The sequence below is a fragment of the Canis lupus genome, chromosome 26 (assembly GCF_048164855.1).
Source record: "Canis lupus baileyi chromosome 26, mCanLup2.hap1, whole genome shotgun sequence".
Taxonomy (NCBI): domain Eukaryota; kingdom Metazoa; phylum Chordata; class Mammalia; order Carnivora; family Canidae; genus Canis; species Canis lupus.
In genome coordinates, this window is record NC_132863.1 from 33,288,727 (window position 1) to 33,314,024 (window position 25,298).

Consider the following 25,298-nt stretch of genomic DNA (forward strand, 5'->3'; position numbering starts at 1 on the left):
GGCGGGGGGTGTGGCGGCGCCGCGGGAAGGCGACCCGGCCGCTGTGCGTGCGGGAGCGCGGCCCCCTCTTTTGTCACTGAGCACGCAGCGGGGGCCCAGCGGGCGCTCCCTCCGGCTCGGCGGGTCCCGCGCCCCGCTGCGCGCTGCCGGCCGTGGATGCATCTCCACCCGCCTCGCCCGCGCAGCGGCCCGGCTGCAGGGGGAGAAGCCCCCGGGCCCCCGCGGCCCGGCCCGCGCCCCGCGCCCCGGCTCGGCGCGCGCTCGGCGCCCCGCGTCCTGCAGGGAGACGGGCCCGCCCCCTGTGCGCGCAGGCGCGCGGCGCGCGGGGCTCGGGGCTCGGGAGGCAGCTCGGCGCCGGGCGGCCGCGGGCGGGCCTCGCAGGTAGGGAGTCCGCGGCGGGGATCGGCCCGGGGTGCGGAAGGCCGCCCGCCCGCCGCCCGCCGCCCGCCGCCCGCCGCCCGCCGCCCGCCCGCCGCCCGTGCCTGGTGCCCGGTGCGCGGTGCCCGGTGCGCGGCCCGTGGCGAGCGCCGCCGGCGGGGGGCGCGGGCTGGGGAGGGGGCGCGGGGAGCGGGGCGGAGGGGGTCCGCGGAGGGGCGCGGGCGGGGGGCGGGGGCTGCGGGGGCGACCGCGGGCGGGGGAGGCGGCGGCTCTGCTGGTAGCGAAATGCAGTCAATTAAGAGTTTTTCATTAATACGACGGAGGGTGTAGAGGGCGGGCTTCGGGGTTTCTTGGGAAATGGGTCATTTGGCAAACTTTCTTTTTCCTAGCGTTGATTTCCGATTTTTGTAACGGGAAATGGGATTATTACTATTTTGCCACAAAGAGAAAGAATAAAAAGAATTCCGCCATTTTGGGTTTTTTAAAAAGTAACCGTTGCGCGGAGCCGACGGGCCCGTGGGCGCCGCGCCCGCCGCCCTGGGTGCTGGTCCCCGGAGGGCGCCGACCCCGGAGCCGGCCCGCCCGCTCCCGCCGCCCGGCCGCCGCCGCGGGGGGCAGGCCCCAAGTTTGTGGCGCTCCGTGGCGCTGGGCGTCTGCGTGTGTTGGGGTGCGCTCGGGGCGGGGAGGTGCCGGGGCGCCAGCCCCCCACCCCCGACACCGAGAGCCAGGGCTTTGGGTGAGCGTCTGCTGTATTCGAGGCCTTGAGCGGCAAGCAGCTGGGAGGAACCTTAGCGGAGAGACGACGAGAAGATAAACGGGGACATGCTCATTCAACAAATATTTACTGAGCAAGTGCTATGTGCCCGACAGCCGCGCTGGGCCCGGGACCCAATGGCTGTTTTAGGTCAGGTTCCCTGGAACCAGACTCCCAGAGGGAGATGTGGGCGCAGGTTTACTGGAGTGCCCTTGGGAATATCACCTGTAGGACAGCGAAGATGGCAATGTGGTTGGCAGAAGTTGGGACAGCCAGTGTAGTCCCAACAGAGGCCTCAGCCAGTCCCAAGGGAAGCTCTGGAGGCGACAGGGCCCTGCTGAGATACACCAAATTGAGGCCAGGGGGGCGAGGCCTTTATTCCCCTTATCAACTAGTCTGACAGGATGGCTGCTTCCAGGAGAGGGCACTTGGGCGAGGCAGCTCCCCTGGCTGAGGGCAGTTCCCAGGGAAGCTGACAACCTTCAGGGCAGCAGAGATGTCCCACTTTATCCCCTCCTCGCCTAGCCTCTGAGCAGCACAGCCAGGGGAGATCGTATTTTAATCCCAAAGGCAAGAATGGCTAGACCTTTTATGGATTCAAAACCATCGTTTCTTATTTTGTTGACTACTTTTTACTCCCAGCTCTCTGATTCATTCATTTGGTGACGGTGACGATTTGTTGAGTGCAGCCTCTCTGTCAGGCTTTTTGCACATCAACTGCTTTGTTCGGTCTCATGGGGGAGACAGACAAGTTAATGCATAGTTAGACTGTGGTGGAGTGGAGCACAGCCCAGGGGATGATTAACTTTGGTGGGGTGGATTCTGGGAAGGCTTCAAAGAAGAGGTGTCACTCAAGGTGGATCTCGGAGGATGATTAGGATTTTTGCAGACCTATGGGATGTGGAAAGGAACAATATACGCAGAGGACACATTAGTGGGTTTCTGAGGGTGTGACCAGGTTGTAGGGATAGGAGTGGATGGGTTCCTGGGACCTGGCTTAGGCCTGGGAGCCATTTGAGAATGGTTGTGCCACTGTGTGTGTACCAAGTGAGACAATGTTTATCAAAATGCTGCTTGAGCTGGAAACACAAGGGGAGGCAGCAGGAGAGGAAGAGTGAATTCAAATCACAGAGAAAGCAGTTATAGGCCTCAGAAGAATGCATGGTCTAGCTGGGGAGGAAGAGCACAGAAACAGTAGGTGCTGCTAGTCAGAAGCCCGCAAGTACATGTGTTGGGTCCCAACATCACAGATGCACTGGATCCTCTTTCCTCCTGCATATTCAAGGACTTGTCTTCTAGAATTATTCTCTTCCCCCTGCACTGTCCGTTTTTTTCCTCTCCACAGGCTCATTTTCATCAGGTAAAAACTTGCTGTACCATCTCCTATTTAAAAACAAACCAACAAACACCCACACCCCTTCCAGTGATGTGAGGCCACATCACTCTCCAAACATGTCCCCCAGTTCCATGCTCTCCTCCTTCACAGCACAACTCCTTGAGAGAGTTGCTCATCCCATCGTTTCCACTTCCCTTCCTCCCATTCTCTACGAGGAGCAATCCTTTTTGTCAGTTTCCCCTGCTAGAACATAGAGTCTGTGGCAGAGGTATTTGTTTTGTTCACTGACAAATCTGCATTGCCTAGAATAGTACCTAGCACATAGCAGGTGCCCAACAAATACTGAGCTAATCCATGATCTGTCTCTAGAACCTACCCGGATCGGTTTTTTTTTTTTTTTTTTTTTTTGTATCCACAGCTCCTCAGAAGTGGCTCCTGTTAGGGTTTCTAAGGACCTCCTTATTGCCCCAGTGGTCAGCTCTCAGCCCTCACCTGACTTGATCTGTCAGTGGCATTTCACACCATTGAGCAGTCCCACTGTCCTGAAAACTTCCGTCATGTGTCCTCCAGAAGCTCAGACTCTTCTGGATCCCCTCCGACCTGACAGCAGGCTCTTTTACCAGATCTTCCTCTTCCCAACCTATAAATCTTGGTGAGCTCCAAAGCTCCTGCCTTTTTCTTTATACTCAGTTCTGTGGATTTAAAAGCCAGCTTTACACGATGGCTCTCAAATTTACATCTCCAGCCCAACGTTACCCCTTATTTCTCCAATATTTGCTTCACGAGAGCACTCTGTCTTGTTTGAGACTGTATTCCCAGAGCACAGAATGGAGCTGACACCTCGTTGGCCCTCCAGTGTTTGCTGAAACAAGAGCAACAGACTTGCACAGCAGGGCAGTCCCCTCAGCCAGCCTTCCTGGACACACCTGAAACATGAGAGAGGTTTTGAAACAGGAACAGAGTTCTTCCAGGAGTAACCACACACTCACTCTTAGTGACTGCCAAGGTTTTGAATAAAGAGATTGATTCTGGGATGCCTGGGTGGCTCAATGGTTGGGCGTCTGCCTTTGGCTCAGGGCATGATCCCAGTTTAGGGATCTAGTCCCACATCAGGATCCCTGTGAGGAGCCTGCTTCTCCCTCCGCCTGTGTCTCTGCCTCTCTCTCTGCGTGTCTCTCATGAATAAATAAATAAAAAATCTTAAAAAAAAAAGATTGGCTATTTAAAAGAACTTAAAGTGGTACGTCAGTTACTTATGTCAGTACGTCAACAAAGCAAAATAATTAGAATTGAAATTCAGGGAATTCTATTTTATAAAATTTTAACGAGAAACACCTTGGTTTGAGTGTTGCCTTCATTAATCAGGTTTTCTACTTAGCCTTTGCCTGCCTGATTATATATAATATAGAGGATGGACTCTGTATTTTAGGGAGGAAAAGCTGGAAAATAAATGTGCACAAGAAAGACCAGCAGGAGGGAGGGGGGTTGGAGAGATAGCAACCTGTCCAAGCCGACTTTGCCAACAAGCAGCTTCCACTTTATCGTTACCCACCGGAAGCTACCAAACCCCCTGGAATTTCTGTTAAACGGGAGTAGATTGGTGTTTGTTGAAGGCCTGCTGCTATCAAGACCACATGTTTTTCCCATGTGATCTTCACCAGAACGCTTTGAGGTAGATATCATTACTGCATTTATTTTACACACAAGGAAACTGAGGCTCACGTCGAGTAAGCTACTTACTCAGCATCAGAGGTGTTAAGTGCTGGAGCTGAGATTCACACTGTCCTAAGTCTGTCTTGAGCAGAGGCCATGTTTTCCTTTAACCTGTATGCCAGAAGCCATTTTCAAGTATTGCTAACACCTTAAAGCAACCAGGTATCAATCACACATACAGAGCTTTTTATTAAGTTGAAATTACTGAAATCCAACACATTTATTTAGCACCTGCTGTGTGCCCAACAAATACTGAGTGAATAGCAGTGAACAAGACAGATACAATCTTTGCCTTCATGGAACTTCCATTTCAATGGGGATGACCAATCAAACTCTATTAAGTAAATGAAGATTGTTATTGGTTATAATGAAGGATGCAAAGGAAATCAACACAGTAGTAGGATAAGCAGTGGTGGAGTGGGTGAAGGGTGTGCTGCTTTAAACCGACTGGCCAGGAAAGGCCTCTTCTGAGGTGACCACTGAGCCAGGGTGTGGAGGATTAGAAGTGGACAGCCAGGCCAGAGCTTGGGGAGGAGCATTCTAAGCAGAGGGAGGAACAAGGATCAAGGGCTCTGAGGTGGGAATATGTTTGTTAATCAGTAGAAGGAAACTAGTATTTGTTGGGGGTGGAGAACAGAGGAAGAGTGGTGGAGAATGGAGTCCAAGAGGAAGACAGGGGACAGATTCTTCTTTTTTTTTTTTTTTTTTTAAGATTTTACTTATTTATTTATGAGACAGACACAGAGACACAGGCAGAGGGAGAAGCAGGCTCCATGCAGGGAACCTGACATGGGACTCGATCTCGGGTCTCCAGGATCCCCCCCTGGGCCAAAGGCAGGTGCCAAACCGCTAAGCCACCGGGCTGCCCCAGGGATCAGATTCTATAGGGTAAAGCACTTTGACAAGGGCAGTGGACAGCTATGAAAGAATCTAGATAGGGAAATTATGTGATTTGGTTTACATTTTTTAAGCTTTCTCTTACCAGAGTAGACTGGGGGCGGGGGCAAAAGAGGAAGAAGGTTGATGAGGTAGGAGGTGGTTTCTGAAGTCCAAGGAGAGCTGATGGCAGTTGGGACTAGCATGGCAGCAAGGAGCTGGACAGAAGTCAGACTTTGAGATGTGTTTTGAAGATGCAGGGATCCCTGGGTGGCGCAGCGGTTTAGCGCCTGCCTTTGGCCCAGGGCGCGATCCTGGAGACCCGGGATCGAATCCCACATCCGGCTCCCGGTGCATGGAGCCTGCTTCTCCCTCTGCCTGTGTCTCTGCCCCTCTCTCTCTCTGTGTGTGACTATCATAAATAAATAAAAATTAAAAAAAAAAGAAGATGCAGCCGACAGGCCAATTTTAATATATGTTAAGTTTTACCGTCCAATACAGTGACTATGGGCACCATGACTATTTAAATTTAAGATTGAAAAATTCAGCTCTTTTACACCAGCCACTTTTCAGTAACCACATGTGGCTAGTGGCTACTCTGTTGGGCAATGTAGGCATGAGACATTCCCATCATTACAGAAAATTCTCCTGGACAGTGCTGGTAAGGCATTAGGACAGTGGCCAATACATTTAGGGAGTTAAGTAAATGATAAATATTAACTATACTTGTTATGTCATTAGTTCTTTTTCTCCCCATGTATTTACTTGCTCAATACCTCTTTTGCCCTTGCTTTATTATACTAAAGTCATGCACTACCTGGGTTCTCAAACAAAAGAATGTGATCGGAGAGGATCACCTCCCAGGAAAATGGACCTTACGAGTGAGAGAGAACCCGACCTGATACTTGAGGGCTCTAAACCCCCACAGGAAGAAGAGATTGATTCTCGTGGAGCTGGGGTAGGGGTTCAGAAGAGAGGAATTTGGACTTAGCCTGGGCTATGCCATGACTGCTAGCCAGATGGAACCTTGACCTGAGACGTACTCCCAGAGTCAGTTCTGTATATCACAGTTTACAGAGCACCCTCACCCATGCCCATCTTCCAGAGTCTGGGGGAGATGCAGGGCCTGGCAAGAGCCCTTGCCTGGGTGACCTGGTTACAGCCAGGAGCCAGACTTCATGTTATTCTCCTAAGACACCCTGCTTTCCTTAGGGCTGAGGGTTTCCTCTGCAGGTTGCCAGCATGAGGGTGACCAGCTCCTCCTCAAAGCCCCCTTCCTCCTTGATCATCGTGGGGGTTGTGTTCAGCTTGTAGGCCTACCAGGATGGAGGGGAATGCTGAAATGGAGATGCTGAGGACACTGAAGGGGCCCTCCACAGGAGAGGTCAACGTGCACCTGGTGGCCAGAGACAGCCCAGGTTCCGGCTCTCACCTGCCGGCTACCGCCTTCATCATCCCAGGTGGGCCAAGCCAGGGGCCCCCGGGGTGGGGGGAGCATCCCCATACCTACCTGCCTGAGCGGGTGTGGATCCCGGGAAGGACGTACTTTCACCTGCCTACACACATGCATGGGGCGGGGCCACGAGGCTCACCTGTGCCATGTCTGTCTATTTGTTCGCAGCCGGCTCAGCCACCCTTGGTCTGCCCAGCAGTGCCCTGGATGTTTCCTGTTTTCCGCGGGAGCCGATCCATGTGGGCGCCCCGGAGCGCGTGGCCGGCAGCCTACCTGTCACGGCCACCGTTCTGCCGCAGTTGAGCGCGGAGCCTGCGGCCAGCGCCAGCGCCGCCACCGTGCGGCTCCTGGAGTGGACCGAGGCCACGGCCCCGCCTCCTGGGAGCGGCCTGCGGGTCGGTGTCTGCGGGGATTGGCGGGGGGGGGGGCGGGGCTCGCGGCGGGGGGGCGGGGCCGGGCCGGGGGCGGGGCTCGCGGCGGGGGGCGGGGCCGGGGGCGGGGGGGCGGCTCCGGGTGAGGGACTCGAGCCGCGTGGCTTGCGTGGAGGCGCTCGGAGCCTGGCGGGCTGCTGGGGGCGCGGCCTGCGCGAGGCACCGCGAGCCGAGCCCTGCGGGGTGAGGCGGCGGGCGGGGACCCTGCCGCTCGGAGGCGGGCCGGAGGGGGCGGGAGTCCCGGCCTCAGACCCTCCCACGCTCCAGTTCCGGATAAGCGAGTACGCGCCGCTGAACATGGTGGGAGCGGAGCAGCCCCCGAGCCCCGAGCTGCGGCCGGAAGGTGTGGCCGACTGTGAAGACCGCGAGGCCCCGGCGGGAGGTGGCGATGCGGGCACCCAGCCGCCGGGTAGGACCCTCCAGGCCCCAGGCTGGGGCCCTGCCCGGGTGCGGCGGGCCGGAGCTCCCTGGGGGGTCTTCACGGGCGGGGGGCGTGTTGGGGAGGGGAGGATGGGGTGGCTGGCCTGGGTTCTGCAGGTCCACCCCGGGACTGTCCTGAGGGGAGAAGGCCGTGGGGGCGCCCGTCCAGGGGAGCCCGAGGGGGGCGGAGCCTGGGCGCGGCTGTGTGGCTGCGAGGCCTGAGGCCCCTCTGGCCCCCACAGCGGACCTCCCCCAGGATCCTCCAGAAGACCCTCCGCAGAACCCCCCGGAAGAGGATGGCACCTGTCAGTGCCAGGAGTGTGGACCTCAGCAAAGTGCAGGTCCAGATCCTGCTTCCTCCAAAGATGACTGCCCCCAGCTGTTCCAAGAGCGGTGAGGGGGGGGATTGCAACCCTGCTTGCTCTGCCTTGGGGTGGGGGGGCATTCACCATTCCTGCTCAGGGCTCAGGAGAGGGACTGGGTGGTGCAGGGTGGGAGGTTCTTTCTCTCAGGCCTTCTGTCCCTCAGGTCAGTCATCGTGGAGAACTCCTCAGGCCAGAACTCCTGCACCAGCACTTCTGAGCTTCTCAAACCCATGAAGAAGAGGAAGCGCAGGGAATACCACAGCCCATCAGAGGAGGAGTCAGAGCCTGAGGCCCTGGTAGGAAGAGGGCAGTGGGGAGGGGAAGGGGAGGCTAGAGGCTACATGCCAATGCCCACTGTCCTCTCCATTAATCCAGGTGGTAGGGCCAGGCAAGAGGAGATACATGATGAGTCAGTCATCGTATTTTAGGGTCCCGTTTTGATCCAGGTCCTGTACTTGGTTAGAGGAAAATGATTAAATCACCCTTTTGCTTTTCTGGGGCTCCCATCTCTGTCTAGTGTCAGGGCTAAATCACATTCACATAAACCGGTACCCAAGTAGATGTGTAGGCAGATGGAAAGCTCCATCACTGGATCCAGTCACGAGGCCAGAGGCAGAGACTGTTGCAGAGAAGCTGGAAGAGGCAGAGCATGAAAGTTCCAGTGGGCAAGTAAAATCAACACACAGCAGGTCTGAGGAATGAGGAGGATTACAGTCAGACCGTGTAACTAGGGGCTGTATGCTCATGTGAGTTTGCACCCACGTGGTAGGAGGTTGTCTGCTGGAGCTGTGTTCCTGCTGGTAGCCTAGAAGGAATTCCACTTGGTTGGGACAGTACACCATGTGACCAAACAGCCAGGCAGGGGCCTGGAATAAAGTCTGAGGCTTCACCTCAACCCATGAGGACACGAATCGGGCTCGCCTTCCTACAGGAGAAGCAAGAAGAAGGAAAGGATCCAGAGGGACAACCGACTGCTAGCACCCCAGAAAGTGAGGAGTGGAACAACAGCCAGCCTGGTATGGTGGCCTCTGTGTATGTGTGTGTGTGTGTGTGTGTGTGTATGTTGATGTGATGTGTGTATACACTTTTGGAGGTGTGAGGCTGGGAGTAAGGGTCATGTATGTGATGGTACATATATAGATGAGTATAAATTTGCGTGTGAGCGAGAGAAAATGAGAGAGAGACAATGTTTCTGGTTTATGCGTTAGCATATGTGTATTTGGGGGAAATATATCATGTATTTGTTTATCCTCTGTTATCCAGATGTGAATAGGCCTCACTCTCAGGTTCAGAATCCAAAGATTAAAACAGTTTTTGGTAGCACATGGCATTGCTTCCCTTTGGTGGTATGAGCAAGTTTGTACTGGTCATTGGACTGACCTTGCTATTTGAGGCCCCATTCTGGCCTTTTGGTTCTAAGAAAGGGAACAGAGGCCATTCAATAGTCAGCTCTGGCCCTCAGGCCTTCTCGATTCTAGTCAACTATTGCTAAGTAACGTTTATCACACTTGTAATCATCTAGGTACTCTATAACAGCTTGTTGAATGTCTATCTTCCTCCCTCAAAACAATTTATTTTATTAATCATTGCATCCATGGTGCTTAGCTCAGCGACTAGTGTTGAATAGACTTTCAAATGTTTGATCAGTACATGAATGCATGAGTTGCATGTTGGTAATTCCTCTCGGACCATGGTTCAGTTGCAAGAATCTTAGAGAGAGCCAGAGGGTGAGGTGAGTTCCTAGGACATTCTGCCTTGATGGATCCAGTACCAGCCAGAGGAACCCAGTCTGTGTCCTGGGCTTCAAACTCTGTAGTGCCTGTTAGAAATTTTGCTCATCACAACCAAACCAGATTTTCATTACTGTCTCTCACCCAAGGCTCTCACATCAGAAGCAAAAGTATAGCTCTCATAGGAGACAGTGTCTAACCACTCAACTGCTTTGTCTTACTTAGGGAAATAGATTCATGAACCATCATTCTTTTAGCTGGGTCCTGTTGACCAGTACACAATTATCTTTTGATTCATACCTTTTGCCATCTCAACTGTGAACATAGGTGTGGCATTGGTTTCTGGATATTTCCCCCTTTTGTCTTTTTTCCTTTTTTCAAGGGAAGATACTCTATCAGTTGACAGAAATTTGCATTTATGGCTAATTTTTTTTCCACTTGTTTTTGGGGTCTTTTGGCAGAAGAATCTAGCATGAGGGATGGAGGTAGCACGGTTGCTTTAGTGTCCTCTGTGTGGAAAACCTGTGTTTATAGTTTATGTTATACTCTGTTTGGCAGTTGGATGGCTAGCTACTGGGTTCATGTTGTAAGGGAGGACATATCTAGTTCTGATGGAATGTTCCAATAGTTTGAGAGTTAGAGCTGTTCCAAAAAAAAAAAAAAAAAAAGAGTTAGAGCTGTATAACTCACGTATGTACTCAGCCCCTCTCTCTCTCTCTCTCTCTCTCTCTCTCTCTCTCTCTCTCATGTATCTGCTTTGTCTTTTCAATGACCGCTTTGTGTGAGGATTAATTTTCTTACCATGGTAAAAGTCTTCACAATATATTTAGTCATTAATAGCAATTCTGATATTCTTGTGTCACCTCTCATTCTGCCCACATCCACATCAGGTATCTGTGGTGGCATTCTTCAGGGTCAACTTGTTAGAGCCTTTTCAGATTCAGAGCAGTCCTCCAAGCATCCTGTTCTGCCTCCCTATAGTTACCTTAGACATAGATTTTTGCCCATTCTCTCTCTCTCTCTTTTTATTTTTAAGATTTATTTATTTATTTTAGAGAATGGGAGGGGCAGAGGGAGAAGGCCAGAAAGAATCTAAAGCAGACTTCCTGCTTTAGATTGGGCAGAGCCCAATACAGGGCTCGATCTTATGACCCTGAGATCATGACCTGAGCTGAATTCAAGAGTCGGATGCTTAACCAACTGAGCCACCCAGGCACCCCACATTTTACCCATTCTTTTTTTTTTTTTCATTTTTACCCATTCTTAATTGGGTTGTTTATCTTCCTATTGTTAATTCTTTGTATATTCTGCATATAAGTCCTTTGTCAGTTGTATGTGTTACAAATATTTTCCCCTAGTCTATGGCTTGCTTTTTCCTTTGTAAATGGTGTTTTTTAAGGAGAAAAATGTTTTCATTTTGATCATGTCCACTTTATCCATTTTTTGCAGTTAGTAATTCTTACATATCTTTACAAAGTACAGTTTTTTAACAGCTTTATGGAATTGTAAGTGATATACCATGTAATTCACCCATTTGACTTGTAGGATTCAGTGGTTTTTAGTGTATTCACAGAATTGTGCAGCCATCACCACAATTAATTTTAAAACATTTCCATCATTCCAAAAAGAAACCCTGTACCTATTCCCTCCAGACCACCCATCTTCCTGTAGTCCTAGGCAACCCCAGGTTTATTTTTTGTGGATATGGATTTGCCTATTTTGAATATTTCACATAAATGGGATCAGATAATACATGGCCATGTGTGACTGGCTTCTTTCACTTAGCACAGCATTTTATTTATTTTTTTTTAAAGATTTTATTTATTTATTCATGAGAGAGAGGCAGAGACAGGCAGAGGGAGAAGCAGGCTCCACACAGGGAGCCCGATGTGGGACTCGATCCTGGGTCTCCAGGATCAGGCCCTGGGCTGAAGGCAGCGCCAAACCGCTGGGCCACCAGGGCTGCCCTAGCACAGCATTTTCAAGGTTTATCCACATTGTAGCATGCATCAGTACCTCATTCCTTTTTATTGCTGAATGATATTGCATTGTATGGATGTATCACACTTTATTTATCAATCAGTGGGTGTATGGGTTGCTTCCACTTTTTTCTTCTGTGGGGAACCTGGTGTGGGACTCAATCCCAGGACCCTGGGATTGTGACCTAAACTAAACTAAAGAACTAAAGGCAGATGCTTAATTCCTGAGCTACCCAGGTGGCCCTCATTATGGTTGTTGATTTGCATTTCCCTGATGGCTAATGATGTTGAGCATCTTTTCATGTGCTTATTGGCCATTTATGTATTTTCTTTGGAAAAATATTTATTCAGAGCCGTGCCATTTTTAATTATATATGAGAAACACATTTTATATTAAAATATGAGGAGTGCCATATGGAATTGGGCAGCAAATTGTTGTGATTCAATGTGTGTGTGATTCAATATAAGTCATTAATCAGTATATCTCTTATAAATTCCTTCTTTTTTTAATTTTTATTTATTTATGATAGTCACAGAGAGAGAGAGAGAGAGAGAGGCAGAGGCACAGGCAGAGGGAGAAGCAGGCTCCATGCACCGGAACCCAACGTGGGATTCGATCCCGGGTCTCCAGGATCACGCCCTGGGCCAAAGGCAGGCGCTAAACTACCGTGCCACCCAGGGATCCCTTATAAATGCCTTCTTAATCAAGGTCCCTAATCTAAATTTACATTCAAAATTCTGTGAACTGTTTATTTTCCTGGGGAGATGGTCCATGGCTTCTGTTAGGTTTTCAGAAAGGTCCATTTATACTTACTAGAAACTGAAGGCCAGGTAAAGAGTAGACCATAGCATTATGGAGCCCAGCCTCGTGAGTTTGGTGTTCCCAGGCATGGATCCATATAAGGTATATGTTGAACACAAATAGCGGTCTCTTGATTAAGTTTTCTGTTTTAAAATGAACTAATTATGAATTGGCTAGCCATGCTGTGGAAGAGGTGAAGACAGACATATATCTGTAGGAAAGGACCCAGCACATGGCTGGCACCCTGCTGACTGTTTGTGATTGGTTATTCCCTAATCATGGCATTCTGCTCTTCTCTTTACATTTTCTGCTCTCCATTTTCTGACCTTGTAGTGAAAAGTCTGACTAGAACCAATAATTTGCAGATTATCTCTACCTAAATGACTGAAGCAATGCTGAAGGAACTTCCTTTTTTTTTTTTTTTTTTTCTGAAGGAACTTCCTAAGAGAGTGAACAGTAAAAGAGAAAATGGGAGGGAATGACTGTCATTCCAGGGATTCACCACTGAGTAGCTGGGTTTAGGGGAGGGAAAGAAGAATCACTGCCAACAAGAGAAGAGGAGGAAAATCCAGCTAAGAGAGCTCAGCAAGACGAAAATGCTCAGCTGGAAGGGGAGTTGTAGCACATGGAGATCAAGAGAGTTGAGGAATGAGTCATTGGACTGTGGCCCTGGGGTCTCAAGAGAACAGTTTCACTGGTGTGCAGACGTAGGCATGAACTGGGTGATTAAGAAGGAAATGTATCAGAAGGATGTAAAGTTGTTCATAATACTCCCCTTATCTTTTTAAAGTCTGTGGGATATGTAGATATCCTCTTTTTTATTTCTCTTGTTACTATGTGTGCTTTCTCTGTTTCTTTTCTTTCCAGCTTTATTGAGATCTAAGAGTTCAGGGACGCCTGGGTGGCCCAGTGGTTGAGCGTCTGCCTTTGGCTCAGGTTGTGATCCCGGAATCATGGGATCGATTCCCGTATCGGGCCCCCTTCGTGGAGCCTGTTTCTCCCTCTGCCTGTGTCTCTGCGTCTCTCTCTGTGTCTCTCATGAATAAATAAAATCTTTAAAAAAAAAATAAGAGTTCAGACAAGCAAAACACAATACTAGCCTTTAGAGAGCTCACAGTCTGGTGTCAGGGAGAGATATATGAACAGGTAGTTATTATGCAATGGTAGAGTAAGTGTTCTGTTTAAGGTATGTAGGTGCAAAGGACTGTCACGGAACAAACTCTGCCTCATGTAGCCGAGGAAGGCTTCATGGAGTAGATGTGGTGACATTCCATCTATGCATGCACCCACACATCCATGCATCCAAGCATCCATACATCCATGCATGCATATATCCATCCTTCTAGTCATTTATTTAACATTTGGTGGTCATCTTTCTGTGTAAAACCTTGTGCTAGGTGCCAGAGCTGGGTCTTGAAGGATGAAAGAGGATAGGAGGATGGGACAGGGTGGGGGCAGGATCTCTGAAGCAGAGGGTTTAGAATGTGCAAAGGCACAGAAGCACACAGGGTCATGGAAATGCATGATTAGGCTAGTTCATGGAGAGCTTTGTATGCTGCAGAAAGGTGTTTGAGTTTTTGTATTTTTTTATTGTAAATCAGAAGCCATCCTAGACTTTAAAGCAAAGAAATAAGCCAGTTTTATTTTAGAGCTATTCTGGTAATAGACTGAATCTGAGGCAGAGAGTTCAGTCCAGAGGCTCTTGGACCAGGCCCAAAGCAAAATGAACAGTGAGCATGGAGAGGTGGGGATAGATTCAAGAGCCAGCTAGAAGTTGGGGTCAGCAGGACTCAGGGACTGAAGGATCCTAGGGGTGAAAAATGAGACATAAAGGATCCCTCCCAAATTCCTGGCCTATGTGGCTGGTTGAATAGATGCTGGTACCAGAGACTGAAATAGACTATCCGAGAAGGCCACAAGCTTTGGTGGAAAAGTTACAAGTTTGGTTTGGGACAGCTTGAGCTAGCTGAAGAAAGTGCTAACCAAGAGCTTCTAGTCTAAGGAAGCAGGAATAAGCAAAGGAACACTTCTGGAAGTCAAGAGAGGATCAGGGGAACCCTTGGGTGGCTCAGTGGTTGAGCGTCTGTCTTCGGCTCAGGGCGTGATCCTGGAGTCCCGGGATCGGGTCCCACATTAGGTTCCCTGCATAGAGCCTGCTTCTCCCTGTGCCTCTGTTCTCTGCCTCTCTCTCCCTCTCTCTCTCTCTCTCTCTCATAAATAAATAAAATCTTTAAAAAAAAAAAAAGGATCAGTCCACAGGGAGACTATACTGTACCTTGGGACATACTGTAAAAAGGTGCCCTTTCTGAGTAGACCCAATTAGAAAAAGGCAACCTTTCTTTGTAGTAGACTCAGCCACGTGGCTCGGATGCAGGTTTCACTCAGGAGAGAGGATAGTGGGAAGTCATGTGGTGTAGGTTGGTGTGTCAGTGTAAGTTTCTGAGAGAGTCTGATGGCTTGGTTGATAAGTGAATGAAGAAAATCCTTGCTTTGGCCCAGCCGGGTCAGATGATTGGGCTCTGGAGGCTCTCAGTACAGTGACCAGGGAACTTAGGCAGCTCCTAGGAAGATGCTTCTAGCCACTTAGGTTCCAACCAAAGAAAAAAGCGTCTTCCTGAATGACAGATCACTCCACATCTGAATGATCTAGGGCAGTAGCTGAGTGAGCCACAGCATGGCTGAGGAAGACTCCAGATAAGACAGGCTTGGTTAGAGCTCTAGAAAGACCAGAAACACAAGACCAGTACTTTGCATTGTGTGAGGATCTTTTACTCACAGCATCTCATTTACTCCTCCCAATGACTTTCTGGTAGATGAAGTTGTCTGCATACTGCAGATGACAAAATTGAGGCATAGAAATTACTAGAAGAAGCTGGAGCTGTTTACCCAAGGGATATGAATTGACTTTTGCAAGAAGTTGCCTCTTTATTATCTGTGGCTGCTCAGGCTGACCTTATGAGCCTAACCTTACATGTTGCCAGGTATTCTAGTTTTTAAAGGATGATTCTCTTCAGTGCTGGAGGCCAGGTCTCCATCACAGCTAAGCTGAAGTTCCTGCAGGGGAATTGGTCTCCCCTTCCCCAGGACCTGGAGACTCCCAGGGCTGTAGGCCCTGACTGTAGTGTGTGCGCACGTGTGTGTGTGTATGTGTGTGTGTGTGTGTGTGTGTCTGGGAGGGCCATAGAATCCATCTCTATTCTGTGGGCATGCTGGGCACACATACAGATATTCATGTCTCTCTGTGTTCAGAGGAATAAAAATTGAAAAACAAGAGTTTCTAATTTCTTTGTGATCTTGCTCCTCCATTTCTTCCTCCTCCCATGTTTTCTCTTTCATTTCTCTTTTCCTCTTCTCTCCCGTGAGCTTGGTTGGCACTGCAATTAAGTCCTCTGGCTCAGGACTTGTCATTCAGCTTTGTCAGAGAACAGGATCCCTCTGTGGCTGAGATTTTGTGACCTCAGTTATGCGCTCTACAAATTTTGCTGACAGTGGCCTGGGGATGAGGGTGGGGTAGACAGGATTTGCTGCGGCCTCACTGGAGACTGAGGCTCGCTGGAGGTCAGAACCCCTGTGTCTGGTGCCATCTTGGCTGGGAGCGTCCGGGGGCAGCATGCAATCATAGACAAAGGTTTGTTTTGGAGGTAAGGTAGAGTTGAGTCAGGGGACACTGAGAAGAATAGTCTATCAGGAGCAGTCCTGGGGTCAGTCTGTCTGTCTCCTGTCCACAGCATCAGGGGAGAAGAAGGAAGGCTGGTCATGGGAGTCCTACCTCGAGGAGCAGAAGGCTGTCACTGCCCCTGTCAGCCTCTTCCAGGACGTGAGTCGGATAATTTCTACCTGGGAAGAGCTTGTATACCCAGTCCAGGAACTCAGCGCCACACTCAGGCCTTCTGGTGTATTGTGTGTCTGATATCCCTCAAAACCCTGGCAGAATGGAAGAGGGAGAGGCTGGTTAGGGTCCCAGAGAGAAAAGGGCCCACTCTGAGAGGCTTTCAGGATAGGAGGAAGTAAAGAGGTGGGAGTTGTGAATCCTGGTACCTTCTACTCCGTTCTGTACGCTGATCTTCCCGTGACTTGGGTGAGAGGGAGCCCTAAGTCCAGCCCTGACTTAGCCCACATTTTTCAGAGGACCTGGGAGCTAGTCTGTCCTGTTCTGGATCCCTCCACTAAAGATCCCCAAATAAGTGACCCCTTCGGTCATACCAGGCGGGTGGGGCCTAAAGGCAGCTCCTTCACCCCAAGCTCACCAGGCAAGGATAAGGCTGGATGGAGGCTGGGTCCTCTCCAATCTGTGCGTTGACAGTACCAGGCAGTCACTCATAATAAGAATGGCTTCAGACCGGGCATGAAGTTGGAAGGCATCGACCCTCAACACCCGTCCATGTACTTCATCCTCACCGTGGCCGAGGTGAGCTGAGGCGTGCACCCACATCCCGGCACTGTCTCTCTTGGTAGACTAATGGGGACGGCTGGGGGCCGGAGGGCCTGGCTTAGATGAGGGAGACACTGCCCTGCCCTCAGGAAGTGCATAGTCTGTAGGGGGTTATGGTGAGACACACAGAAAGCTAAAAAAAAAAGGAACTCAAACCAAAGTATTGGGCATGATGACATTATGGAATGGCGTATCCTTCAGTGCTGAGGGAGTCTGAGGAGGAGAGATCCTGAGGGCAGGGATGATGGTGTGTGTGTCCACCCAAGGTCTTGTCCCCTAGGGGCTCACTGTGAGAATCAGCGCGATAAACACATCAGTGACATTCCATGGTGGGGGGTGAGAGGGGGCAGGAGGAGAGGTGTGAGCAGAGCAGCACCAAGGATGCAGGAGGAGCTTCTAGAGGAAAGGCCTCCTGCCAAGTCTTGAGGGATAAGTTGTGGATAAGTAGGGAATTCCAAGCAGAAGCAGAAAAGTACAGGGGCATGGAACAAGGCGCCAAGTTCAGGGAGCTGCCATCAGCTTGGTGAGGTCAGAGCAGTGTGTGAGTAGAGCGCCTTGAGAGATGGTAGCAGAAGGAAAGGTCCTCAGGGGCCCTGACCAGGTCTGATCCTTGGTAGGTGCCCATGGGGTTCTGACCCAGAACTCAGGGCTCAGGAGTATGTGATCTGTCCCCAGCGCAGGATGGGAGAGCATGGAGCCAGGTGCAGGATGGGGGAAGAGTGGTGGGTTAGGGAACCTGCTAGCATTCAGGACCCTTGAGACCACCGTGCTGGGCCAGGAGAGGTGGGGGAAAGGGAGTGGGTAGGTGTGTGCTGGCATCAGAGTCCCTGTGATTCCCCTGTCGTGGGGTTAGGTGTGTGGCTACCGTCTACGTCTGCACTTTGATGGGTATTCTGAGTGTCATGACTTCTGGATCAATGCCAACTCCCCTGACATTCACCCCGCTGGCTGGTTTGAGAAGACTGGACACAAACTGCAGCCCCCCAAAGGTAAGGCCTAGCTGGGTGGCTCAAGTGAGGCAGCGAGCCCTAAGATCTTCCCTTCCTACCCATGGGTCCCCTTCCCTATTCCCCATTCCATGACTAGCCTCTCTTCATTGAATCCCACTATGACTAGGCCCCAGGGCTTTTGCTTTGCCCTTGCCCTTTGAGTGTCTACCAAAGTTAGGTCCCACCTCTGCAAGGTTTCCCTGGGCAGGTTCTTGAGGGTTGGGAGGTCCTTGGGCCTTCCTCAGTGTGGGGTGTCCTGGCCATGGTCCAGCCTCTGTCTGCACGGCACTCTCTTCTTCCCCCCTGAGGGGCCTAGGTTACAAGGAGGAGGAGTTCAGCTGGAGCCAGTATCTGCGCAGCACAAGAGCTCAGGCCGCCCCCAAGCACCTGTTTGTGAGCCAGAGCCATGTGAGTGCCCCTGAGTGGACACCCACCTTCTAGGACAGAAGCCCTGTGGCTGGCCAGGCTGACTCATCAGAAGAGAGATCACCTATCAGAGCTCTCAGCTTTGTTTTGATCTCTTATCCCAAAGGCGAGGGGCGTTCTGGGCAGGCCAAGGGCCAGAGGGGAGCTGGTTATAGGTTCCTCCCAGTTTTCCCCGCCACCCTATCACAGAGCACCCCCTGTGAGTCCCTGGCCCACCATCACCATGCTGTGCCAACAGAGGCACCTACGTCTGGCCCCAGGGACCATACCTACAGCTTCCCAGGTGGCTGGTGGCATTCTGGTGTTCCATCTGCCCATGGGACAGGAAATGCAGACTTCTAAGTCAAACTGTGTAAACCCTGACCATTGACTAGCACTGTGGTCTTGGGCAAATTATTTTATAAAATGGTGATGATCATACCCTCTCCATTTCGTAGTCAAGGTCATGAACGGTGACAGCTTTTGAAGCTCTTGCCTGACAGACACTCTTCCTCCCCTCTCGCCGCCTCACGGCAGCTCCTCCTTCCCCAGTGCCCCACCATCAACCCAGCTACCTCAGTGTACACTAGGCCAGGCTTGTCTGGGGAGGAGAGGCTCTCTGGGTGAATGTGTAGCTTCTTACTTGTCACTCATTTTCCACCACAGTGAGGTGTCTTCTGAGCACACCTTGGAGGTCACAAGTTCCCAAGTGGCTCAGGGTTGGGTGTTGTGACACTGTCCTGGAGAGACCCTCTTTCTCCCCTATCCTCCCCGCTCGACTCCCCCACCACAGGCATGTTTTCTAGAGAACCCACTCCTTCCTGTGCCAGTGGGTTCTGGGTTAGTGCTAGCCAGCCTGGGCCTGGTCATGGCAGCCCCTCTTCTTGCCCCCAGAATCCTCCACCCCTGGGTTTCCAGGTGGGCATGAAACTGGAAGCTGTTGACCGCATGAACCCATCCCTCGTCTGTGTGGCCAGCGTGACAGACGTGGTGGACAGCCGCTTCCTGGTGCACTTTGACAACTGGGATGATACTTACGACTACTGGTAGTGTATGGGCCCAGACTTGGCCTGGGGTTGAGGGGGAGAGGAGGTGGCAGGAGCGGGAGGCAGTACTTTCAGACCTCAGGCACTACGGAGCCCCTTCCTGGTCCTGATGTTGATAATTGCTCCAGGGCATTGCTGACTGTCCTGTTGCTTTGCTCTGTATCATAAGAAACACAATGTAATATTAAATGTTTCATCTAAAAGTACCAAGGTTAGGATTAGGACGAGCAGACCCCCGTGATTCATGATTTTCCCTCAGATACTATGGTAGTCCTAGAGTCTAGCTAATGCTGCTATTTTCTGACTTTTTTTTTTTAATCAGCTGTCTGTGTAGCAATCACTAAGCAGTAGAATGAGGGTGGGCACTGAAGCCATGCGGTCATAGTCCTCAGTGTCACTCGAGACAGTGAAGTGTTCTTGGTTTCAGGTGTGATCCCAGCAGCCCTTACATCCACCCGGTGGGCTGGTGCCAGAAGCAAGGAAAGCCCCTCACCCCTCCACAAGGTGACCCTGCACCTGACAACATGCCCTTCCCTGGGCCTGGCCCCACAGCCCCTCTTCCCTTCTCTTACCACTACCTTGTTAGCTGGGTCCTTAGGATCTGGGTAAGGGGACAGATGTGTCCTAGAGCCTCATCTTGGCTTGGGAGTTGAGGAACCTTTGATGTTAGGAGATACCTGTCAACCCAGGACTGTGTTGAGGTATAAAGGAAGAAAGTTAAAGGACCCCTACTCAGCACAGGAGGAGTCCAAAGCAAAGAAAGCCTGTCCTTTCCTTTTGGAGAGTTACAGTGGCCCATATAGAGTTGTTTCAGATGGGGCTGGGGTTGGGGCTGGGGCTGGAGTAGCAGGGCCAAGAAGGGGAATGGGGGCAGGCTTCCTAGACAGCCCTGTGAACTGTGTGGGGGTGATGTGCTTGGCTCTGGCTAGCACCCCTCCACCTCAGGCGCCTCTGCCAGCAGCTGGCTCTGGTGGTGCTGGTTGGGGATTCTCCAGGCTCCCAATCCTGTCTGGGGACAGAGAGCGCTCCCCTAGTGTGCCGGGGTGCCTAGACATTGTTCTCATCCTTTCCTCCAGACTACCCGGACCCTGATAGCTTCTGTTGGGAAAAATACCTGGAGGAAACTGGGGCCTCTGCTGTGCCCACCTGGGCCTTCAAGGTGGTGAGTCAGCTCTCTGCTCCCAGAGCTGACCTCTGGGAAGGCATGGAGCATTCAGCCGGCCAAATGGAGTGCTCCCGCTTTGGCAGGCCACAGTTTCTGAGGCACAGCACTTGAGCTCTCTTCTTGGGGCCCCAGTTCTACTGAGCTGGGCCTTGGCCTGAAGGCTGCTGTCCTCCTGCAGCGACCCCCACACAGCTTCCTGGTCAACATGAAACTGGAGGCCGTGGACCGCAGGAACCCAGCCCTCATTCGTGTGGCCAGCGTGGAGGATGTGGAGGACCATCGCATAAAGGTGGCTCCGGGCCCCTTGGGCAGGGGGAGTGGACAGGCTGTTTGGGCGCGAGTTCTGTAGACTGGATAGAGGTCAAGGGCATGGCATAAGCCAGAAATAAGGGAGGCCCAAGGTTGTAAGGAAGAGAAGTCTACACTCGCTGCAGGTTGTAGGGAAGAAAGGTCTGCACTTGGAGCTGAAGATCTTGGGTCTTGCTCTAGCCTCATCTGTGACTTATCTTTGTGGGCTTGGACCAGTCATTTCTCCTCTCTGAGCCTATCAAATGGGCCTAATGACCCTTGTCCTGTGCATGGACTGATGGGAGATGCCAGTAACTTAAATGAGTGAAGCTCTCAGAAAATATGGTGGCTTAGGCGGATTATTATGAGGCTGGCGTGTTGGTTCTTCCAGTCCAGGAGGTTGCTTCTGACAGGCCCCAGGGATAGGGAGAGCCTCTTGGAGTCTGGAGGACCTCCTGGCTGAGCTGGGCTCCATGAGGAACACCTGACCTCCAACAACCTTTCCTCCCCAGCTCCACTTTGATGGCTGGAGTCATGCCTATGACTTCTGGATTGACGCCGACCACCCAGACATCCACCCTGCAGGCTGGTGCTCCAAGACAGGGCATCCCCTGCAGCCTCCTCTCCGTGTGTACCCTTAGGGCACTCTGACCCTTCCCTACTGATGTCCGACCCTGCCCCATGAGTTCGTACCATCCCACCCCTCTAGCTTGCCCAGGGAATTCTGACTGTCATGCACAGGTGGGCTCTAGTGCCCACCGTGAGCTCTGGGATCCCCCATCCCCCTGCCTCAGTGCTCTCTGCTACACTGACCTGTGCTTCTGGCTACCCCAGTTGTTGGGTTCAGAGTGCTGAGATGTGCAAGGGTAGGCTCACTTAGCATGTGCCTGGGAGGGAGTTCTCTCAGCATCTAGCAGAGTTACACAGAGCAGACAATATGTTTGCTAAGGAAACAGGGTTCCCTTAAGTAAAAAATCCTGGTCCCTGGAGGTGGGATGGGAAGTCAGGTCATTGGACCACTCAGCTCCAAGTCACATGGGGTGTTGATCCTTCTTGATTATTCTCCAAACATGAGTCAGGCCTAAAGAAAGTTACCAGAGAAAGAAACAGGGAGGCAGACAGAGTAACGTACTTGTGGCTGATGAGGCTTCTAAGCTACAGCTGTGCCCACACCGACTCTGAGTTGATCTTCTCCCTGAGGGTTTTCCTCTCAGAGACAGAGGGCGGCCTGGGGTTTCAGCAAAGGGTATGAGAGCCAAGCCCTTATTCCCCAGAGAGGGGCAGATACACAGGAGCCAGAAATGACATCACAGCCTAGGTGAGGGCCCCTTTAGCTGGGGAGCTAGCTTCTAGTACCGACTGACCTTCCCTGCCCTCAACCCCGCCCCTCAAACCCTGACCCAGGACCCTATGCTAACTCTCCTTCCTGCTCCCCCAGGACCCAGAGAGCCCAGCTCTGCCTCGCCCGGGGGCTGTCCCCCTCTCAGCTATCGAAGCCTGCCACAGACGAGGACCTCCAAGTACAGCTTTCACCACCGGTGAGTGAAGGGCTCCTGCTGAGAGACCCTTGGGCATTGCTGGGGGTGCAGGATGCTCTTTCACAGCTCCAGAGTGCTGCCAGTCAGGCTTCCCAAAAACACACTCTCCGAATGGGGCTTGTTCTCCATCGGGAACAAGCAGATTCAGCCCAATTTAAGCCTTCTTCTTCTTCCTCTTCCTAGGAAGTGCCCGACTCCTGGTTGTGATGGCTCTGGCCATGTCACAGGCAAGTTCACAGCTCACCATTGCCTCTCGGGCTGCCCGCTGGCTGAGAGGAACCAGAGTCGGCTGAAGGCGGAGTTATCGGACGCAGAGGCCTCGGCCCGTAAGAGGAACCTCTCGGGCTTCTCCCTAAGGAAGAAGCCTCGCCATCATGGCCGGTGCGGAGGGCAAGGGTGCAGGGCCTCGTGTCCTCTTGGGCCAGGCCAGGCACTGATTCCCTGCCACGGACCCGGTCCCTCTCTCTCCAGGATTGGACGCCCTCCAAAGTATCGGAAGATCCCACAAGAAGATTTCCCCAGTAAGTCCTGACTCATCTACTATCCTGTGCCCTCCACCAAGTGTTCACAGTGAGTGCTTAGTAATTGGTGGAATTGAGTCACTGGGGGGACCCAGAGAGGCAGTCAGAAGGGAGGCTGCCTCTTCTTTTCATATATGTAGAACATAGAGCAGTGGCAACAGCACAGGAGCCACCTCAGATTCCAGTCCCACTTCACTGAGACCCTGTCGTGAGCCTGCGGGAGACATGGAGCCTCTTTGGGCTTGGGCTCTCCGCTCTGCGGCAGGAGGGTGCCCCCCAGCTCTGCTCCTCTCAATTCTTGGCCTCCTGGAAGGGAGGCCTTGGCTTTCATTTTTCAGCTGTGTGACCTTTTTTTTTTTTTTTTTTTCAGCTGTGTGACCTTAAGCAAGTCACTTAATATCTCCGAGTCTCAGTCTCATTTGAAGACACGAACAATACTTCTGTCAGATGTCAAGTACCTGAAATACTAGCACTTAGCAATACTGTTTACTGAGCACCTACCATGGGCCAAGCAGTGTTACTGGTGCTTTCCATACACTGTTGCCAACCCTCACAGGTATCCTGTAATGTGGATACCCTTCTATTCTTCTGAGAGAAGAGGAATGGGAACTCAGAGGGTGAAGTCACTTGCCTATGGTCACTCGCCTAGTACGGGGCAGAGCTGGGATTCAGACTGGGGTCTGACTTGTGCTGGTGTAACAGACTGGAAACGCCTAACCTGAATGTCAGTTGACCCCTCGATCTCCTTTGTCTTAGCTCGGGTGCCACAACCAAGTACCACAGACTTGGTGGCTTAACCACAGCAATTTTTTTTCTCACACTTCCTGAAAGTCCAAGATCAAGGTATCCGCAGGGTTGGTTTCTTCTGAGACCTTGCACCTTGGCTTACAGGTGGCTGCTTTCTCGCAGTGTCCTCACATGGTCTGCCCCCTATGCATGTGTACCCCCACTGTCTCTCTACACATGTCCAACATTCCTTTTTTTTTTTTTTTTCCAACATTCCTTTTCTTGTAAGGACACCAGATTAGATGAGAGCCCACCCTAACAGCCTCATTTTAACTTACTTACCTATTAAAAGACCCTGTCTCCCAATACAGGTGACCCTTGAACAACAGGGGTTTGAACCACAAGTGTCCACTTATGTGTGGATTTTTTATAGCACAGTACCATAAGTGTATTTTCTTTATGCTTTTCTTGTAACAGTTTCTTTAGCTTTATTCTAGGAATACAGTATATAACCCATATAACATACAAAATATATGTTAATTGACTGTTTATGTTATTGGTAAGACTTCTAGTCAACAGGCAGCTACTAGTAGTGAAGTTTTGGGGGGAGTCAAAGTCATACGTAGATTTTTGCTTGCATTGGGTATTGGTGTCCCTAACCCCCACATCAAAGATTGACTCTACAGTCTCATTTAGAGGTACTGAATGGGTGAGCAAGGTGGGGCCCAGATGAAGCATCTCTCCTGCTAGACTTTCAGGGTTATGGCTTCAACATATGAATTTGGGGGGAACCCATTTGAGCCCATAGCATGCTCCCAAGGAGGGACACAGTGACTGAGGCTCCACTGGGTGACATTCGCCTCACATCTTCAGCCCCTGGTATAGGGCCTGATACACAGCAGGAATGCTAGGGATCTTGCCTTAGTTGAGTTGAATGCACATTGTCTTAGGGCTGGAAGAGACCATGAGAGATCACCGGGTTCATTGCATAGTTTGTGGGCAGGACTTAAGCTAGTCCAGTTCTTCAGGAATAGTCTCAGCAACCTGGACAGTATATAGCTTGATGGTTAAAAGCACAGCCCCAAAGTCAGATGGCCTTTTATGGACTGTGAGACCTTGGGCAGGTGACCCCCTCTCTAAGCCTCCACTTGCTCATCTGTGCAACACTGATAATATGTCCACCTCAAATAAGCCTCCCAAAGGCTTAAATGAGAAAGTCAGATAAAGGGCTTAGTACCAGTACCTACTAGTATTATGAGCCCTGTCTGTGGCTGACCTGCTCTTGCTGCCATTCTGTACTCCTCTTGGTGGAAACAGAATGCACTTCCTGAAGCTTCAGGCTTGAGTGAGGAGGTGCTTGGCCAACCTCTGGGCCCTCAGTATGAGGACTCCTGGGGATGGACTGCAGTGGGCACCTCTTCTACCCTACCCAGGGATACCTGGCCAGCTTCCCTTCTAGGACCAGATTCCAACCACCAGAGGGCGCCTGCCTCTGTGTTCATTCCAGAAGTATCTTGAGAACTTGAGAAATTAAGTCTTTCCAGAGACTGAGGCTGTGGCCCAGAGAGGGTGAGGAACGACTTACCTGATGATGATGATGATGATGATGATGATGATGATGATGATGATAATGATAATAATAATGCTATAGACGGAATGTGTCTCCCCACAAATTCACATGTAAAACCAAATCCCTAACGTAATGGTATTTGGAGGTGTGGCTTTGGGGAGGTGATGAGGTCATGAGTGTGGAGCCTTCACAAATAGGATTAGTGCCCTTCTAAAAGAGACCCTGGAGAGCTCCGTAGCTCCTTCCACCGAATGAGGACCCAGCAAGAAATTGACTGTCTGTTAACCAGGAAGTGGACCTTCACCATATACCAAATCTGCTGGTGCCTTGATCTTGGACTTCCCAGCCTCCAGAACTGTGAGGAATACATTTCCATTGTTT

General features: G+C 51.2%; 1 protein-coding gene and 1 long non-coding RNA gene across 12 annotated transcripts in view; one reads left to right on the forward strand and one right to left on the reverse strand.

Moving 5' to 3' along the window:
- Nucleotides 1-293: 293 nt before the first annotated feature.
- The window catches only part of L3MBTL1 (L3MBTL histone methyl-lysine binding protein 1), a 32,740-nt gene continuing 7,735 nt past the window's right edge, over nucleotides 294-25,298 (forward strand). For 3 of the 11 annotated variants that reach the window (XM_072801068.1, XM_072801072.1, XM_072801071.1), the window contains exons 1-18: nucleotides 294-381; nucleotides 6,365-6,517; nucleotides 6,679-6,905; nucleotides 7,209-7,350; nucleotides 7,604-7,754; nucleotides 7,890-8,022; nucleotides 8,658-8,742; nucleotides 15,966-16,054; nucleotides 16,541-16,645; nucleotides 17,523-17,658; nucleotides 17,975-18,066; nucleotides 18,958-19,109; nucleotides 19,537-19,613; nucleotides 20,186-20,271; nucleotides 20,453-20,563; nucleotides 21,075-21,189; nucleotides 22,001-22,100; nucleotides 22,284-22,621. In XM_072801068.1, coding sequence (XP_072657169.1) covers nucleotides 6,382-6,517; nucleotides 6,679-6,905; nucleotides 7,209-7,350; nucleotides 7,604-7,754; nucleotides 7,890-8,022; nucleotides 8,658-8,742; nucleotides 15,966-16,054; nucleotides 16,541-16,645; nucleotides 17,523-17,658; nucleotides 17,975-18,066; nucleotides 18,958-19,109; nucleotides 19,537-19,613; nucleotides 20,186-20,271; nucleotides 20,453-20,563; nucleotides 21,075-21,189; nucleotides 22,001-22,100; nucleotides 22,284-22,621 — 2,275 coding nt within the window. In that variant the 5' untranslated portion in view covers nucleotides 294-381; nucleotides 6,365-6,381. Of the gene's footprint in view, nucleotides 382-6,364; nucleotides 6,518-6,678; nucleotides 6,906-7,208; nucleotides 7,351-7,603; nucleotides 7,755-7,889; nucleotides 8,023-8,657; nucleotides 8,743-15,965; nucleotides 16,055-16,540; nucleotides 16,646-17,522; nucleotides 17,659-17,974; nucleotides 18,067-18,957; nucleotides 19,110-19,536; nucleotides 19,614-20,185; nucleotides 20,272-20,452; nucleotides 20,564-21,074; nucleotides 21,190-22,000; nucleotides 22,101-22,283; nucleotides 22,671-22,991; nucleotides 23,177-25,298 lie in introns of those variants that run through there. The other 8 variants (XM_072801073.1, XM_072801069.1, XM_072801077.1 and 5 more) reach the window with 7 other exon arrangements.
- Nucleotides 3,264-6,894, reverse strand: LOC140618486 (uncharacterized). Its single transcript, XR_012018615.1, has 2 exons — nucleotides 6,650-6,894; nucleotides 3,264-3,394 (listed from the first exon to the last, which is right to left on the reverse strand). It is a non-coding gene; the product is annotated as an uncharacterized lncRNA (long non-coding RNA).